This window comes from Saccopteryx leptura, chromosome 4 (assembly GCF_036850995.1).
Source record: "Saccopteryx leptura isolate mSacLep1 chromosome 4, mSacLep1_pri_phased_curated, whole genome shotgun sequence".
Taxonomy (NCBI): Eukaryota; Metazoa; Chordata; class Mammalia; order Chiroptera; family Emballonuridae; genus Saccopteryx; species Saccopteryx leptura.
In genome coordinates, this window is record NC_089506.1 from 112,693,515 (window position 1) to 112,713,657 (window position 20,143).

Genomic DNA, 20,143 nt, shown 5'->3' on the forward strand with positions numbered 1-20,143 from the left:
AGGGCACACAGGAGAAGCGCCCATCTGCTTCTCCACCCCTCCCCCTCTCCTTCCTCTCTGTCTCGGGCGCATGCGGGAGTCTGTCTGACTGTCTCTCCCCGTTTCCAGCTTCAGAAAAATACAAAAAACAAAAAAAGAAAGAAAGAAAAATAGAGGTTCACTCACAGCACATCAAATATACAAAAATAAAATATAAAATAAAGTTGAAAATTAGTAGACTTTGTCCATTTGGAAACCAATTAAAAACAAAAGAGCGGTTCATTATTCCCATATCCTCGAGGAGTGATATAAATTATTATCCAAGGAAGATAAGCAAATAGGGTGATGTTTTCCGTCCAGCTGAGGACTGGAGTGCCATGCAGGGCTGTGTACAGCTGTGTACAGCTCCTGCGGCTGGGCCAGCCCAGATGCCAGCCCAGATACCCCAGCATGGACACCAGCATTGCCTAGCCGTGCCAGAATTCAGCCTCCCACTTTATAGCAATTTTACTTTTATTTTATAATAGTAAAAGCTGATATTATTCACATTTGGTAACAGTGACCTCAAACCCAGACCTCCTGACTTGTAGTTCTGGAAACACCACTATTCTATTGTATTTAAGACTTATGTGTTTCTTTGTTCTCAAGGGTCATTTTCTCCATGGAGTTTTACAGCTACATGTAATTCGTGTGTCAGATACCTTATCCACAGGGCAGGCAGCACTCTGCCCTCTGGGTTGTCTCTTTGGAAACCCAACTATTTATAAAAATCTCAAATTGCATGCAAGCAGACACCAAAAAAATTAACCTTTCCCCCTTAAAACTGCCTTCAATGAGCACTCACACAAGCACAGTCAGTTCATCAGCCCCTTTATGTAAATAGCAGTCATGCAGCAAGGGAGGAGGTCTGTTTATTATTTTTGATCCTGTTTGGCTTCTGGCAGGATTTCACAAACAGCAGAAGTTGGCAGAACATCGGTATTTTCTCCTGACTGGCTACTGTTGTCTGGCTACAAGTGCGAGTACAAATGGGCCTCTTCTGGTCTGCAGGCCACAGCCGTGACTGAGGCGAACATCGCAAAATCAGGAAGGAAAACAACTACTCATCTAGGACTTCTCTCTGGAAATGGAGACCCTGGTTTAACACATGCTTGCCTTCTGCTCTCTCAAGATTCAGAGTCCAGAGAACAACACAGGTGTGAGCTACTGTCCACCTCACTTCTTGTCCCACTCCTGTCTGTAAGGACTACTGTGACAGCCCTGTGAGCCACTGAGCTCCACGGGCCCAAAGAGCGCCAGGAATTTGGCAGAGGGCAAGCATCCACCCCCAGCACTTTCTGGGAAGAAAGGCAGCACGAGAAGAAGGGAAAAGAGTTTGGGGGTAAGGAAGCCTCCCCTTTCCACAGTTACGCCTGTTCTGCTAGATTCCTTGCTGAGGGCCACAGCGCTGCAGCCTTGCCATTGACTTTGGACAGAGAGTCTTTGATAAACAGCAGCTGGTCCTCAAGAGGGCAGAGGGAGGGTGATGAGTATATGGGATGTCACATGGATGTGCTGCTTGCTTTAGACACAAAACAAGTTCTCCAACAACCTGAGGGGCTGGTGGGGAAGGGAGAAACAATCATGTTCAAACTATGCAACGAACAGCCTGCCTTGGTTCCAGGTTGAGCTGCCTACCTGTATTATCAGGGAGATGGGGTTGCAGCGTGCCAAACAACACGGGCTCCAGAATCCCACAGCCCTGAATCCAAAGCCCAGTCCCGCCATCGACGTGCTGTGATGCTTGGGGAAAGTTACTCAACTCCTCGAGCCTTTGTTTAGTCATCTGCAAAATGGGCATCATCAGTGTTGGGCTTGACTGTGTTTATTTTCTAGATGAGTAAACTTAACTCCAGGACTCTGTGAAAGTTAAATATATATTGCTGAAAACACTCCCTGGTACATAATAGGAAGCCTTCAAAAAGTGTTTACACTTTGTAAATTTTTTAAATGTCTCAAAAGCAAAAATTTATGGTACAGAATTTATAAAAAGGTCAAACTGCCCATCCCCAATCCCAAATATTCTATCTAAGTGCATATGAATGTGAATAAACTGTTGGCAACCTGCCTCCATGACAAACCCAGCTTTCACTTTTCTTTTCACTTGGGTGAGCCGTGGAAAGGTGGAAAGGTTCTCCCTGAGCCCGGAGGCATGGCTCCCCTGCACCTCTGGGCACAGCTGCACAGACCCAAGCAGCCGGAAGAAGGCATGACTGATAGTTAATGAGCTGAGGAACGTGTCTCAACTCCACGTCATTCCTGCATTATGGAACAAAGCAATAAACTTCACAGAATAGGAGCTTGCAGTGTTCAGAGCCAGCCCTGCCAGACTCACCAGAGATGGGAGGGGCAAGAGTGACAGGAGCAATCTCAGATGAAACACACAGAAACCTGACAGTTTTGTCAGAAATTCTGTTCTAAAACGAGGTGAGGAAGTAATTTTACTCTTAATGGCAGGAGAAAGCAAAAATATTGGACTCTGAAACCATCGCTGTTCTACTGATTAGTTAATGTTTTACAACTACATGGCTCACTGCTAAGTTTCCTTTTACTATCAACTGAGTGTAAACTTATCTGTTAGGGCCCACTCAGGTCAGTATACTTTTCCATAGAACAGAACCAAGGAAAATGTTTACAAAAAAATGACTCGGGAAAATGAGATAAGAAACATTTCAAAAGTAGGACAATTTGCATATGTATTTGTCAGGTCTCAGAAGGACAGATTATAAGATTGTAGGGGGATGAGGCTTCCTAAGGTGGCAACCTGACACATGTATTCAAGACCATGCACGAGGAATTGCTCCACAAATGATCATGCACACTATACCAGTGGGAGGCTTGCTATTGAAATAGCTTTTCAGGGTCCGCAGAAGGCCATTCACAGACATCAAATATTTTGTCCTATGAAACAAGGTTTGTACAAAGTTGAAGATCACGTTTCAGTGATGATGTATAAAGACTGTACTGACTGATGTTTCTGTTCTTTGTGAGGAACCTCCTACATGGACAGACACCTAAGATCATACACATTCCATGGGCAACACAGCAAAAGAATCCATGTGGACTGAATCTATTCAAATCAAAGAACAATTTTCAACAAATGTTAATGATCCTGTGGATATGCACTCTTTCCTAGTTGAGGAATTAACTAACAATTGTGAAGATTATCTCTCAATTAAAAGGAATAAAATCCTTAGAGGAAACAGGCAATGCAACTTTCTTAAATAATAATTTTGAGAAACAGAGTGTTTAGTTTTCAAATTGCCAAATGAGCGTTAAAAAGTTGACATTCTGCAACATTTCTTTTGTGTTAACTCCTCTAGACAAAGTCCACTGTACTAATGGAAAATGACTAAAAAATTAACAGAAACCACAAAGTCAACCTACCAGTTTATAAAATAATAACAATTTGAGAGGGAAATTCAGGTATTATAGAGATAAACTGATACACAGATATAGAACCGTCCATCACTGGCTGGTGAGGCTCATCTCAGGCCTTGCTCCCCGCCACCCCTCACTCACACACAGAACCTCCCTGACCTTTCACAGCAGTTTAATGGGGGCACAGACCTTGTTCTTCCAGCACCGCCACCTCCCTCAGCTTTGGAGTTCACCATCAAGTGATTCCATGGGCTAGGAACACTTACTGCCTCTTTTATTGCTACAGGGTGGGGACCTATACCCACCTTCTCAGGTCAGCTCAGGGCAACCAAAAAGTAACAGCTGTACATAGAAAACTAAAAACAAACAAATAACAAAAAATACTTCTTGTTTCAAATTTTATTTACTTTTTGAGGATCCAGAAAAATGTGCAGCATGCATGCCAGTCCTAGTAAAGGTGGTATAGAGTGCACAATTTACTCTTCATCTCATCATACAGTACAGTGCCCCCCACCCCTTGTATGTGGGAGATACCTTCTAAGACCCCCGGTGAGTCTCTGAAACGTGGTAGAGTACCAAACCTATGTGTGCAGCTGTCCCGGGTATCCAGGATTGGTTCCAGGACCCCTTGCACATACCAAAATCTGGGCATGCCTATGTCCCTATACAAAATAGCACAGTATTTGCATATAACCTAAGCACATCCTTCTATAAACTTTAACTCATCTCTTAATTAAATGCTATATAAATAGTTGGTATACTGTATTGTTTAGGGAATAATGACAAGAAAATAAAAGCCTGGCCTAACTACATAGTACACATCAGCAACAATATAACATACTTTTCCAAATATTTTTATTGTGATTGGTTGAGTCCACAGGATGTAGAACCTACAGATACAGGGGCCAACTTTACTGGGTATTTTTTTCCCTCTACATATATACCTATAATAAAGTTTAATTTATAAATCAGGCACGGTAACAGATGAACAACAATAACCAATAATAAAATAGAGCGAGGATAATAATACATTGTAATGAAGTTATATGAATATGGTATTTATTTTTCAAAATATCTTACTGTGCTATACTCATCTTTGAAAGGGAAGCAGTTGAAGGTTTCCCTTTGGCATATCCTGATTGCCAGTATTACTACTCTTGTACTTTGGGGCCATTAGTAAGTGAAATAAAGGTTACTTGAACATAAGCATTGGCAATACTGTCACAGTAGATTCAATAACCCAGAAGGCTACAAATGACTGTCGGGCAGGGAGCACCTATAGCATGGATGTGCTAGATGACAGGAGAATTCATATTCCCTCAGGCACTGAGCAGGATTACATGAGATTCCTGCAATTTGAAATTTGTGACGTTATTTCTGGAACTTTCCATTTAGTACTTTCAGACCACTGTTGACCACAGTTAACTGTAACTACAGAAAGTAAAACCACAGATAAGGGGGACTACTGTACCTTGAAAGGCCATATGCATACAAATGTTTGTTTAATATATTTTTTTCTTAAATTGAGCATATAATATGTGCAATGCACTGTGCTCTGTGATCAATTATATTCTTTCATTTAATCCTTGCATTAACTTTAAGATAATGGCTATTATTAGCTCCATTTTGCCAGTGGGGGCACTGAGGCTTAGAAATGCTAAATAATTTGGCCAAGGTGACTCTGCTAAGAAGATGTAGAGCGAAAGTTCAAATTCAATCTACACGATTCCAAAAGCTTTCAATTTTTCCAAACTGGAGGCATAGAAAGTTTGGAGTTTGGGTTAAATGGACAGAGACCCTGGGACCTTCTTGATCCCATGAGGCTATTGGTAAAAGAGAAGAAAGTATGTCTTGGAATTCAATCAACGTGTTATTTACCCCAAAGAACATGGGTTTCAACATCTTGTCAACAGAATAATCCCTGTTAGATAGTCATAGAAGGCAAGTAACAAAGTCCTATCTCTCTGTGCTAATGGTACCATTTCATGAGCTGTTCCCAGCAATCCCAATGGACTGGCCACCCTGGCCACTGATAATACTTAAAAGTTCAAATGTGGAATCACATCACACTCTGTGCTGGGACCAACAAAAGATAATGAACTCAGTCACTGAAGTTCTTCTGCAAGCAATCCTGCAAGACTGATTTCCCTTCCTTCTTGTCAAGTATTTCTCCCGCCTCCTTCTTCTAGTAAACCAGTTCTGTTCGCATAGACCTTCTCCTAAAAGCATCGAAAATTAAATGAAATTCCAATGGTAAGGATGGAAATGTTCAGGTAAGCTTTTTTTTTTCTTCTATCCAAAGAAATCAATGTAGAAGTGAAGGCGCTTTGATTACTGAGAACCTGTTATCTAAAACATATGCTTTTACATAGGCTCAAACAGTAAGAACTTAGAAACACACTGCATCCTCTCTTTTGAGAAATGTCTTGTGTCGTTCAAAGTATCTGGAGAGATTTAAATTTCTTTATTATAGACTCCAGACTTACTTGGGGGAAGGGAGAATGGTTGGAATACCATTATCATTGGAATTGTGAATATTTTTGTTTCTTATAGTCATTTGAAATATTATCAATGATTCTGGGGTAGAAAACATTCAGAGGAAAATATGGTTTTATGACTATCATACTTTTGTCCTTTATGTGATGTGGTGACTACAAATATATGTTAAAGGCTACTGTTCACTTTCAGAAACTGAACACTAATCCAAGGTTCTTGTCATCCATATGTGTGATTTTCAAAATCAGCCAGGAAGAGGAAGGAGTTAGCATGCGGGAACAGAACGCTTTCTTTAGCTCAGAATTATCTGGTGCATGCTAAATTCCTTTACAATCTCCATTCTCCCTACTCTATGACACTTCATCCTGTGTTTTATCAGTGTTGCAGGCACGACCATGCAACTCACTGGTATTTTAGTCAGCTCTGACTCTGTCAGACCTTCCAAATTGTCGGGATTCCTATGCCTTATGAGGAAAATCATTTGACAGTCTGTCCAGACATTTTGAATTCATTTCTATCAATTTCCTTTCCCAACAGTGTTAACGTGTTTTGTAACTCTGTTATTTTCTAACAACTCATTTAAATTTCTTTAGGTCCAAATTTTCTCAAAAGAAGAGAAGTCACGTCTTTTCATCAATAATGTATACGTTATTTATGGTAATGCATGTATCTACCCTGCCCTAGATGGCACCATTCTATAGTGATCGCCATGGTCCTGTGTGACTTCACAAGGATTTGCACTAGACAGTGTGCCTAATGCTTCATGCATGCTGTCATAGCTTTTTGAGATCTTGTGAATTTCTCTCAAAAAGCATCATTGATAATACATTATCTTTGCCAGAAGTAGGAAAAATACCTTACTATTGTACTTGCTACCTTCCTGGGCATTTATTAAGTTGCTTTTACAATGAAACCAAACAAAATTTGCTAATTAAAATGATGATTATCAGTTCACTTTACTTTGTCATACTGAGAGACTCTCTGTACCAAGGATATGTTTAGACCATGAAGTCAGAAATTGACTCTGAGCCACCTATAAATGCCTGTGCTCAGGGCAGGCATACCCCACATCGCTGAGAGCCAGTGGGAATTTGAGACACCTGAACCCTTTCCGGTTTCTTTCCCATGGGGCTGACACTCCATATCCTAGCAGTACTGGACTACCCTGAATGAGCTGCTATCATGGCAAATCCCTTCAGAATGCACCTAGGACTCCAGCTTCAGCACAGGTTACAGAGATGCAGGGCTAAAAAGCAGTAACTTCTTTCTGCTGGAGAGCAGTGCCATCTGAAGACTGGTTGTAATCTGTTACAATGATTAATTCTGCCCATACACCTAGCCCTGTATGACGTGTTGGGGAGAAAATGCTCCCATATACCACGTCCCAGGGAAGTCTATGCTGGTATGTTTGACCTTAGGGACACGGCAACTCTTTCCCTGACCACGCTTTTCTCTTCGCTTGGATTAGGACACTCAAGCTAAGTGTGCAGCCCACTTTTAATAATTATTCAGGCCTTATGTTTTATATATTTGTGTACTATCTCTTTCTAGTTATATATTATTAATGGACCTACATTTGTCTTTTCATCAGATTTACCTTTCTTACCTGGATTGTGTGTGTGTGAGTGTGTGTGTATATATATATATATATATATATATATATATATATATATATATATATATTCTTCTATAAACTACCTCAAATCCTTTAGGTATTGAGATAAAATGTAAATTAATATACAATGTCTCCACCCACAACAAAATCACATTCAGATCACCCCTAAGGAGACAGAATATTATTTTTTTACATGATCCTTATTTCATTCAAATATCTGCTGTACAATTTATGGTCGTGTTTTCCTATCTTCCTCTTGTACCTTCTCCCCTAGGCTCACACCATGTGCTCATAGCTAATAAAATTCAAAGACAAACAGCATCCCCATTAATGACCCACCTTCATTTAAACCCCAATTATCCCTGTCCTTTTATATGAGGCTTACCAAAACCCACAGCCATTCTCTCTCTTTCTAAATTTGCTCAGGTCATCAACTGACTGATATTATTCATATCCCCCCTGGTGATTTCTTTTTTCTAACTGTGCTTTTAAACCTGTCCATGACTAAGTTGCTAAGGAACGTGAGGAAACTTTCCTTTGAGAATTGACCAGTGTCCATAATTTACTAAGAATTAAAGCTCTGACTATAAATTGGTGGAGGTGGGGGACAGACATGAGAAAAGAAAATGAATTTCTATTCATTTAAACCAATGTGCCAAAATCCAAATCTGGCAACTGCCTGCATCTAGGGTGTGTATTTATAAAATCAGAGCTAATAAAAGCAGTGGGTTACAGCAAAATCCCCACCTTTTATGTGTATACAAGCACACTGCTCTTTGCTGATTCCCTCTTAGTACTTATTTCTTGACTGCTCACATTTTTACCATTTGATAATTTTTAAAAATGTTTCCAGCTTTTTTTTTAACTTAAGTCACTTAGTAGATTTTCCTATAACGTTGGTTAAACTTTTACGTCCAGACCCTCAGTCACCAGCACTGAACAGAAAGAGGCTGTGATTCACAAAATGTGAATTTCTGACAGTTGCCACTTCCCCCCCCCAAGATCTTGAGCAATACATGATGAACGCAGTATCCCCGTTTTCTGTGTTCCATCGTTCATCCTGCCAGCATAGTCACCTTCCATGTCTGAAAGGAGTGGGGTAAGAAAGTCCTGGGCATAGAGAAAGGTCAGTTTCCAAGGGACAAATGATTGTTTAATTTCAGCTGACACTGCCCTGTTGGTGGGGGGCTCATTCAGCAGGGATGAGCAATGCCACCACTTAGGTTGGGCAAATTCCCAAGATGCCACGTGGCCTAATGGAGTAATGAGAGAGGATACACCACTAGTGCCCAGTTCGGTTTCCTGGGAACATCAAAAGGGCAGTTTATTCCACTCTAGTCAACTTCAACACAGGAGCTATCATCTAAAAACAGCCTCAGATAAAAAGTCTATGAAAATGCAATTCTAACTTTTACTAGAATTTTACTACTGGTCTCAGTAGTGAAATTTTCTACATTCTACATTTCTATCAAAAGAGGTCTTTTTGTGAGGATGGGGTAAACATACAGACATTCTCTGATCCCCACTGCCCTCACAATAGTCCAGGCTTCACAATGACTCCATTTGACAATCCTGAGAAGCAAAGGTTCCTACGAGTTTCTTTACAGTTATAGGTTATATCAACATTTAAATAGTCCACAAGACTGGACATCCTAACACTCTTATTAAATAGATAATGAGAGTATTAAACAGGTATCAAAGAATGTCAAGGTAGATGTTGAAGGACATAGTAAACAAAACATAAATAAAAACTGTTTTTCTCTGAAAATAATACCTTAATTTTAGGTATTAAAATTAGGTATTCAGTATCACAGGATCCTATAATTTTAGTGATGACTTCACATTTATTTAATCCAAACCCTTTATTTTATGGAAGAGGGGGAGAAGATTGCCTGGAGAAGTTGTGACCTGCCCCAGATGGTACAATTAATTAGCGGCAGAGGTAGAGGTAAAATCTGATCTCCACGTCAGCATTTCCTTGACGGTTCAGAGAAATGATAAACCATTGATGTATTCCTCGTTAGAACGCTGCCCCTTTCTCCCAGCTTCTATGACTTTAGGTGAAAGTCTCCCTGCTTTGCACATAGGTGTTCAAGGAATTACAGACTCAACTACAGATGACTTGAGAACCAGAATAAAATCTAAGCAATCATAATCCAACCATTTCATTTTCTCACCAAAAAACAAAGGGCCACTGACGTTCCGAGACTTGCCACTGTGAAAGAATGAGGGAGTGTCTAAGTAGAGCCTGCATCCCTGTCTCTTTCCTTCCTGCTTCAGTGGACCTTCTGCCATCTGGTCCATACCGTGCTGTTTGATGCATTTAAATTATTTTTTTTTAAGTTTCAGTAGCCTGAATAATTCTTTTATAAAACACATAATCACATTTAAAGATCTGCTCAGATTTGGATGTAACAAATAGCATGTGGATGCATCTTTATACCACCTGGTGCTCAGATAGCCAATAAATCATAGCCATCAATGGCATCAGATCCTTATTCTCCTTTCCCGCAGCCTAACATGCTCATCCTCCACCTCCTCAGCGCCCTCCCTCTCATTCATTCCCAAGTGCCTGCCAGTGAGGGAAATAAGGACCATTATTATTTCCTTTCCCTCTCCCTACAACAATTTCCCCATTGATTCAACAAGACTGTAGGGCAGGGCTTACGGGTAGTATGATTTATGATAAACTTTCATTCTAAAAACAACACTCTTTTAAACATCTCTACTCTTTTTAACTGGACTTAAAACTCCAGAACTAAAGAGAAGTCTAGAGAAATGATGCCTGTAGATTTTTTGGAGCATATCCTAATGTGAGCAAGTTTAGATTCATCCTGGGTTTGGGCAACTAATTCTGATCCCATGCATCATCAAAGATTCCTTTATTTTTCCTCCTTGTTTTTTCCTTCCTATGAGTGTATCTGCTGTTGAATCATGTCCATGCCATTCAATGATTATCTCACTGTAATGAGGTCAGTGGGGAGCAACTTAACTCTTGTCTGCATTGCTCCCAGTAGACATGAGAGATTATAAGTAACAATGCCCCAAATTATATTAATAGACTGCTAAATCTTCCTTGAAAGATCTATAGCAAATAAATGCAAATGATTTTACTGACGTGACTGTCATTTCAAGATATCAATATGTGAACTACACCAAAAAAATGGTGTTATTAATTTAATGTGCACTTAATAAGCTTTAATTGAATGATTATAGGTTATTAGTAAAATGACTTGACATCATGCCCTACTGGGTACTAACAGTTCAAGTAAGGTGAAACATGCAGCATTTCGTTCCCACTAGAGAAATAAAATATGAATAGAAATTTCATAGTGAGTGACCAATTCTGAGTGGAAAAAAACCCCCCAAAACTGAAAAGTCTTTGGTATATCCTATCATCCAAAAACCAACCATCAATTTAATACTTTAACACCCATTATAAAAACTGAAAAAACAGTTTAGTGCATTATAGAGCACATGCTCTAGAGTTATAGTCAAATACCAGCTTCTCCTATGTAACCTTGGAGAAATTCCTTGAATTCTATATGCCTCTGCTTTCTCAGCTTTACAATGAGTATAGTAATAGTAGTCCTTAGCTACAAGGAATCTTTCCAGATAAAATAAACTGAAATATATACAAAGTTCTCAGAGCAGTGCTTGATGTATTATAAATTCTCAATCAGTGTTCTCTACTACTACAGTAAACCCAATACGATTGTTTGGCTTCTGCTTTCTCGGTGTTATATTATACAACTGTATGATATTAAAAATATCAAATAATACAAATAATGAGATTTTAATCACTGGAATTCTTTTATGCTTTCTTATGAGCTTACTTTGCACTTTTAATTTTTAAGGATTCATCAGCTTCAAATATTCCGTTGCCTGATATAAAAAGGTGAGTATGCTCAAATTTTCTAATTTGGCAACCAGGAAATACACATGTGGAGTGCACTTTTGGTGACCATGCGCATGTTCACAACTTTTTAAGTCCTCAACAAAAAAATCTTCATTCTAAAAAGAACATAGATAACTTTTAGTGGAATTAATTATTGGAAATATATTTAAAGAAACTGGCAAAACAATTTCAAACCATTTCTATGCTATGTTTCTAACACAATACACTTCATATGCATGCTGAGGAATATTTACAGAACATGGACTATCAATCGTTATTAAACATTTATCAAGCCCCTATGTCCATAATGATGATGGCATCCGGTAAAACACCATTGTCAGAAATCTCTAAAACAAAAAATGGAGCTGGTTTTTATTCTAAGCCTAAGGTATTTTTAAATCAAGCTACAGGGAAATAATAATTGTTTCTATTCAATCAAGACCTGCACACAGAGTTTATGGAATGACATAATATCCTTCCTGAAATCAGACCGGTATGTAGGACCAGTATCCTTCACACATAACCAGTTCCTGAACCTTTACAAACAAATCCGAATTTCCAAGGAAACAATCTCATCAAATGCTGCTCACTAGAATTCATATTGTTCCTTTTGGAAACATTACAATAAGATTTTCACGATTACAAACCCCTACTTCCCCTCTAAAATTCAATATACTCTTAACTAATTTTTAAGTGGAATTTCTTTGTATAATGACACTAGAAAATAATTTACTTGCTTTTCTCTCTTATTTGTTTGTTTGTTTTAGTCCAGGATGAGGGTGGTCACAAACTTACTGTGTATATATATAGGTATGTGGGTGTGTCTTTTAAATGGGCACCAGTTATGGACTTCTTAGGAATGGTCATCTGTCTAATTTCTAAGATTAGAAGCATGTTTTCAACTATCTTTGGAGGATGATGAGTTTTAGTGATGGTCAGGCTGCTGATTTTATTTTATTTTATTTTTTCCTGAGAATAAAAAGAAACATCCAGCAGCTTTGGTAATCAATATCTTCCCGCAGGAAGCTGGTGCTCCTATGCACAGGTCATAAGACTTGTTTTAAGGTTAGAGGACACATTTATTCTTTCCAAGCAAAAAACAGTATCAACAAATCAGTGGCAACTGGTGACATAAACATACTAAAAAGCAGAGAACAAGAATCTGGTTGTCAGCATTCTGCCCTTAAGACTGCAATTCTAACTTTTTCCTGTCACTCAGAGTGTTCCTAAGAATCTGAGCAGGGTAGAAGGGAGCCGTTCCCCTTCCCCTCCGCCCCTACTAATTAAACAAACATGTATCCAAGTTTCAAATGTGACAGAGTGTGAGGAACCTGCAGGAGAGTTCCTAAAACACACAAGCAAGTTAAGTTTTGGAACTGTATGCCTCACGGTCCTGCCGTGAAGTTTTTTCTGTACACTTCAATGAACTGTCACTGTTTGCTTAACACTGCAGAGAGTCAAGTAATTTCTAAAAGTTTATGTGCAACGTGGCAGAGAAATCCGCACGTTGCAAAGCGAAAACAATTAATTTACCAAACTGGGTCGGCATGAAATAGGCCCACCAGAAAATAAGAACGATTAGCAACAGCCTCCCACCGCCGGCAACTCACCTTGTTGGATTTTAGTCACTAGCTGATGGCGCGCTAGGATCCGGCTCATCCTGTAAGGAGAGCGTCTCGCCGTCTGATCAAATCTCAGGTACATCTCTTGGCCCTCAGGTGTCATGGCATTTAGATAGTAGCAGCCTGAAGCTGGGGTCCTGGGTCCCTGACCCAACATCCCGGCAGATGCTTCTTTGGCTACCTCAGTCTGCCCTGTGGTCCTTCCCGCCCGTCGCCAGCCCCAAAGAGCAAAAGGCACCAGAGCCCGGCGGAGCTCCACGGACCCAAGCGATTTTTTAAAAAAGAAAAAGGAGTGCCAAAAACCGCAGCTCAGAATTCCAACCCCCGGCGCTCACGTGACCTCGGGGAACCAATCAGAGGAAGCAAGGCGCAATGGGAACTTGACACAGTCAGCCCCCAGCCCCAACCGAGGAGCAGCGGGGCCGGTGGCTAGGATCCCCCACCCCGCGCCCGGCTGAAAGCAAAGGCGACTCCTTGCCATGCCTTTGAGCTGACTAAGCACCGAGAAAGAGCACTCGCTGAAAAAGTTGAAAGAGAAACGGTAGGAGGAGAAAAAAATCACCCTTAGGCGTAGGAAATCTTTCAGGCTGTTAAAAGTCTCAGAAAGCACATTCTTTGCTCCCAGGCAGCTGCAGCGTAAAAGATGGATGTGATAAGCCACCCCCGAGTGAAAAACTACTAAGGATAAGCCTAAGTATAAATCATCACCCTTCGTTACAAAGAAATGAAGCCAATACGGCTTTCCCAAGTGAAATTAAACTTTTTGTGCTTGAACGCCGAGTAAATAAACTGCTGACCGCGGACCCCCTGCAATAGGGAGCTGAGTGCTCTTACAGGTTAGAGTAGGATAGGCAAAGGGCATAAGCATGTCTTGTTAAATATCTATTCTTTCATCTTTCTACTTTCCCAAATTTTAATCACCAAGAAGAAAAATGCTCATGAAATATGCTACATTTAAGACTCTGCCAGAAATCATTGCAAAGATGCAGATTCATGCAAAGGTACTTGTCTGGCCCAGCTGCACAGGTACAATAACAGAAGTTAAGCTTTATGTGAAAAATGTCTCAAAAAAGACAGGAACGCAATGTTAAGAGAGTGATATTATTTTTGACTGTGGTGATGACAGCAGACCACACAGAGGGTGGGCTTTAAAAAAAATGGTGGAATTCTGACAGGCAGAGATGGAGGAGGGGTTTGCAAGAGGGCCTGTGCCCACATACAGAAGATCAGGAATCAGTTTGTGTTTAAGGAAAGTGCAAGTCATTCAATTTGGCCATATGTGAGGATACATATGGGAGTAGTTAGAATTTTTTCTCCAATTTTTCCTCTTTAATATTGTTTGATGTGAAAAGAAAAAAAAAAGTTCATAGAAAACACGTTATTGAATTCCAAGCCTGGGGCTGAATGAATCAAGTTCTTTGAAAAAGACGCATATGGCCAAATCATTCTTACATTTGGCTGACTCAAACTGAAATGTAGCTGGCCTAAGATTTATAGTCCTCATAATGAAAAAAAACTCCTCAATTAACAGTTTAGCATTAAGGACTTAAATTAGGAGCTCCATTCTTATCACTGTGGTTCTCTTTAGGTTGTCAGCTCAAACACCTTTTCCTGAGCAAGCTTTTGCTGGCCCAATTCTGAGAAGCAGTTTCTCTCTGGTAACTATCCCATGACGTGGTAGACAGGCTAGTGAAGTTCTCTAAGGTACAACAGAACCTACTCTCTCGTGGCAATCGTGAACCTCTTTCCATAACTAGGCAAGAGTAGGCAAATTTAGGTCTTCAAGTCAGCATCATAGTAGAAAAAGAAAAGAAGATCTCACTGGATCCTGCTGTTCCCTTTCCATTCTCATTTAGGATTTGATCAGAGTTTTCCTGTTCCAGGGCATCCTTTGAGGAAGGTCAAAGGGATCGAAGACACAGTGACTTGGGTGTGCCAAATGCATGGGCATTAAAGGTAGACAGGTTTAGCAATACATTGCAATATTAGGTGCCTGCAAGATGTTTGCCAAGCTCAGATTCAGTCCTGTTTACCATCTGATCGAGATGCCATCAGCCACGTTGTACACTTGCTTTTGTTTGATAGTCCAGGGTTAGGGACATTCCTGCCATATGCCAGTATTCAAGCCAGACACCTTGTAGTTACTACTTTTTCACTGGGAAAGAATGGAAGAAGAGTGCAGAGAGAAAGAAAAACAGAGCATGAAACTTGGAGACTTTGGCTGTGTTCTGGGAAGTCAAGCAAAGGGAAAGAAAAGGCAGGAAGTGAGGTGTAGTTTTATAGCTCTGAATGACAGAAAGAAAAATTGGCTATTCCCAATGCTGACCTTCTGGGTTATTATTGACGTGGTTGCACTTTATTATTTCTTTATTTATTTATTTTAGATGAGAGGAGGGGAAATAGTGAGCAGACTCCTGCATGCTCCCTAGCTGGGATCCACATGGCAACCCTATCTGGGGACGATGTGTGAGTACCGACCTATGTTTAGCAGCTGAGGCTTATGCACTTGGACCAGCGAAGCTATCCTTAGCACCTGAGCCAGCACTTGAATCAGCTGAGCCACTGGCTGTAGGAGGGGAAGAGGGAGGGAATAGAGAGAGGAAGGATAAAAAAGCAGATGGTTGCTTCTCCTGTGTGTCCTGACCAGGAATCGAACCCAGGACGTCCATATGCTGGGCTGACGCTCTATCCACTGAGCCACTGGCCAGGGCCAACTTGGTTGCATTTTAAAAATAAATACGTTTATTCTTCCTAAGAAGCACAGCAGTGCATCATTTGTTTAAAAGTCAGAATGCTTACCTTTTGCATAATAATGAATACATAAATACTATGAAAGTCCTGAGGTGTTTTGTTTGAAAACTTCAAGATCATAAATATGTAATCTTTGATAAATGTAAACAGACATTACAATGTGAAACATAGATTGCATAGAATATTGACAATGAAGAATAAGAATTGAATATAAATTTTTAGAAAGGAATTATTGTTTTCTGATTAAAAGACAATTCAGAATAAAGCCTATTTTTTCTAAAAATTAGCCTGAATTTTAACAGGGGGACCCAAGCAGGATTATATATCAACATCTTTGTCTTCCCTATGGCACATTCAGTTCAATTTTATGTTTCAAGTACTATCTATAAATCCATGCAATTGCTCATTGTGTTTTTGTCATTTTGCATGACTGAAATACAGTGCCACATATAAAGCAGATAAATAATATTACTTTCTCATTAGCATTATATTTTTATGGAACCTGAACCCTTTTAATGACTTCTTTTTTCCATCATTTGATTCTTGTGATAGAATTACCTCTGGGTGGGAAGTTCTGTTGTTTGCCATTAATGCAAGCAAACAAACTGCTGATAAGCTTCCCTGGGTTAATAATGTCCTCCATGTACCTCTCTGAGAGAATGCTTCCTCTCACTGGAGTGGAAGTCAGGTCCAAAGAAATCAGAGAGCGGGCAAGGGTACTGAGTCCCAAATGCACTTTCCAAGACTGAGGTTGGATGTCTTCCTTCCCAATTCCTTCAAACAGGAGGGAAATGGATGGCACCAGGGGTTAGTCACCACCTACTTTTCCTCTTTCCTAATTCCCTCATCAAGAGCAAACCGCACTTCAAGGACAGGATGAATGGATGACTCTTGGGAAGCAACAAGAGCAACAGAGAGAAGAAGGGGAGGGAGGGGCTAACAGTATGGAACACCTACTGTGTGCCAGGCCTTACGCTAGTCACATTTCATGTCTTTCAAAATGCCCACCCTCACCTCTGTAATGCTCCATTTTATAGAAGAGGAAACTAAGATTCCCAGAGGTGAAGCCATTTTTACCTCCATGTTAATTTGTCCCACTCTCACACATGAGGGACAGGAAAGGAGAAACTGGGAAACAGAGGGTGCTGGGGAAATTGGATAGAGGAGAAAATTTTGTCAGAATACACTAAAAATCATTTTAATTTTACATAAGTGGATATGATACTGGAATGTCTAAACAGAAATATAGGTATGACACTGTTGGTGGGAATGTAAAGTAGTACAACCATTATGGAAGAAAGTATGGTGGTTCCTCAAAAAACTGAAAATAGAACTACCTTATGACCCAGCAATCCCTCTACTGGGTATATACCCCAAAAACTCAGAAACATTGATACATAAAGACACATGCAGCCCCATGTTCATTGCAGCATTGTTCACAGTGGCCAAGACATGGAAACAACCAAAAAGCCCATCAATAGATGACTGGATAAAGAAGATGTGGCACATATACACTATGGAATACTACTCAGCCATAAGAAATGATGACATCGGATCATTTACAGCAAAATGGTGGGATCTTGATAACATTATACAAAGTGAAATAAGTAAATCAGAAAAAAACAGGAACTGCATTATTCCATACGTAGGTGGGACATAAAAGTGAGACTAAGAGACATTGATAAGAGTGTGGTGGTTATGGGGGGGGGGGAGGGGGGAGAGGGAGAGGGAAAGGGGGAGGGGGAGGGGCACAAAGAAAACTAGCTAGAAGGTGACAGAGGACAATCTGACTTTGGGTGATGGGTATGCAACATAATTGAACGACAAGGTAACCTGGACATGTTATCTTTGAATATATGTATCCTGATTTATTGATGTCGCCCCATTAAAAAAATAAAATTATTTTTTAAAAAAAGAAATATAGGTATGAGAGGGCTAAAATCTAGCCATCAAGAGACACAAAGCCAAGAGCCTTTAATTAATCAGGAAGAAGCAGTGTCCTCCTGAGGAGTAACCCCCAGCTGAGAACTGAAGGCCCGCCTAGTCCCGCCCCCAATCCCACTGTGAAGGAGCAGTTTGAGGACCTCCTAGTTTAATGACTTCTCTTTTGCAGGGTAGGCTGTCTGTTCTCTGCTTTCTGCTCACCCCACAGGCCAGCTCGACATACATCTTCTCCGGCCTTTTCCGTGGCATTTCTTCTCAATACAATCACTCCAAATACAGTCAAAACTCTGACATTTGACCTCTAAGCAAAACATTTGGTATTTAAGATTTTCAAGTCTTTTGATAGCTGATCCCAGATTAGTACTCAGTGGAGCCCTGAGTACACAAGGCAGAGTGCTAAGCATGCTTTTATGGAGCCAGGAATGGCTCACTGTGCGGTCACCTGTCTGCATCACCTTCTACTCCTTCACACACATTCCAGCCTCCTCGTCAGCCTGGTCCAAGCAATCCAAGGCAGCTCTGCCAAGTAGGAAAATGTTTGAAATACAAGTGGGAGGTGGAAAAAAGCAGAACTGATTTGGAGGGCTGCTTTTGAAATTCTTGAATGCAAAGGTTGTGGGTTAATGCCATAGCCTTCCTGTGGGCTCTGAACCTTATTTTGAGGATTTCCACCAAATTGATTTGCCACATATGTGCTCAACTCTGTGCCGATAAGCTTTTCCAATATGCATATATCACATGCCCAATGACCAATGCAGGCAAATCAAACATACTAACATTTTCAGCCAAGTTCAGGACCCTCTGTAAAAGGTTTCAGAGTGGATTCTCTTCTGATTCAACTTCCTCAGCCATGGACCGTGTCTCTCATTTTGAGTCCATTCCTGCTGCAAGGACTTCTGGGTGGTAATAGATTTTCTTTACTTTGTCTCTCACCCCTTACTTCCATCACTGTTGCAGACCACACAAGTGTGGCTGTGCCCTCATGCCATCCCCTGTGGGCCCAGCCATCAGTTCCAGTTCTCATGGCCAGCAATCTGATCTGACTTGTCCTGGGTTCACTGCCTATGCCCACCCATTCCAGGCAACCAAAGTTCTTTCACTTTCCTAAAGTGCCTCCAAGATCTAGAACTGTGTGATTCCCTATTCTTCCACTCTGTCAAAACCTATTGCCTTCAGAATATCTTAATGACTAATGCAAAACCTTTAATATTAACAGTCATATCAGTACCTGTAAATAGCTGTTAGACGGCAAAGTGTAATCAGATTAGTTTGTTACATGCCAATTTGAAACCCATTTGTTTATTGCATCTACAATGGGCACAAAATTTTTGCATCTTGAATTTGGAAAAGACATGAAATATCTTCTAATCCACTCACCTAATGTATACTCTGCCCACATATATGAAGCATATTATTTTACTGAAGACCATAGTTGTTTAAGAAAGTTCTCCTCTATAATTTTCATCCATTTGCTCTAATACTGACAACTGGAATGAGGACATATCTATTTCTTTTTCTATATGCCTGCCATTCAGATGTCTGTAGAAAACAAACATGTCCCTTGGAAGAATTTTTTTTAGGCTAAACATTCCTTTTTATCAAACTATATAACTCAGTAAGTTAACTGCTGTCTCTGGGATCTGCTCCGATATGCCAGTATCTCTTTCAAATATGGTTCCTTCCCTAAATGTAGAGCTGTAGACATGGCCAGCACAGTAGTGTGTGGTGCAGTGTGTGCATTTTTCTGTATTCAGGGCACTATGCTTTTGCTGACACAGTCTGAGATTATAGGGGGTTTAATTTTTTAAAATCTATATTTACTCAATCATTAATTCAACATTGACTAAATGCCTACACAGCACTGCAGTCACTATAGAAGCTACAAAGGAGTTGATACGGTCCTGCCCTCCAGGGCCGGTCTGCCGGGGAAGACCAGAAAGGAGCTCACCATTATACCCATAGTAAGTGCCGTGAGGGAGGTCATCTCTATTGCCTCGTACTATTTTATAGTCAGCTGCAGTGCTTAAGCCATGTGGTATTTAAATATCTTCATACATTCTACTGTTAAATGAGTGTTCTCTACCCTGTGCTTAACAAAAGATCTTCCAACTTAAAAGCAGGTCTTTCAACTTATTGGAATTATCGAGATATTTTCAATTCTTGATTTTCTCCTCCAGCTATTTAATTATGCCTTATTTTATGATATAGCTAACAAAATTAACTACATTATAAGTGTATAAAAAGACAGAGTTATGCCCTGGCCGGTTGCCTCAGCGATACAGTGTCAGCCGGTGTGTGGTAGTCCCAGGTTCGATTTCTGGCCAGGGCACACAAGAGAAGCACCCATCTGCTTCTCCACCCCTCCTCCTCTCCTTTCTCTCTACCTCTCTCTTCCCCTCCCACAGCCAAGGCTCCACT

The 20,143-nt window shown here is 40.4% G+C and overlaps 1 protein-coding gene across 5 annotated transcripts in view; it reads right to left on the reverse strand.

Moving 5' to 3' along the window:
- The window catches only part of STARD13 (StAR related lipid transfer domain containing 13), a 238,602-nt gene that overhangs the window by 166,159 nt on the left and 52,300 nt on the right, over nucleotides 1–20,143 (reverse strand). The window contains exon 1 of one of the 5 annotated variants that reach the window (XM_066381011.1): nucleotides 13,019–13,292. The exons of 3 other annotated variants lie outside the window; for them this stretch is intronic. In XM_066381011.1, the coding sequence (XP_066237108.1) occupies nucleotides 13,019–13,187 (169 nt within the window). In that variant the 5' untranslated portion in view covers nucleotides 13,188–13,292. Of the gene's footprint in view, nucleotides 1–13,018; nucleotides 13,293–20,143 lie in introns of those variants that run through there. One more of the 5 variants, XM_066381015.1, reaches the window with a different exon arrangement.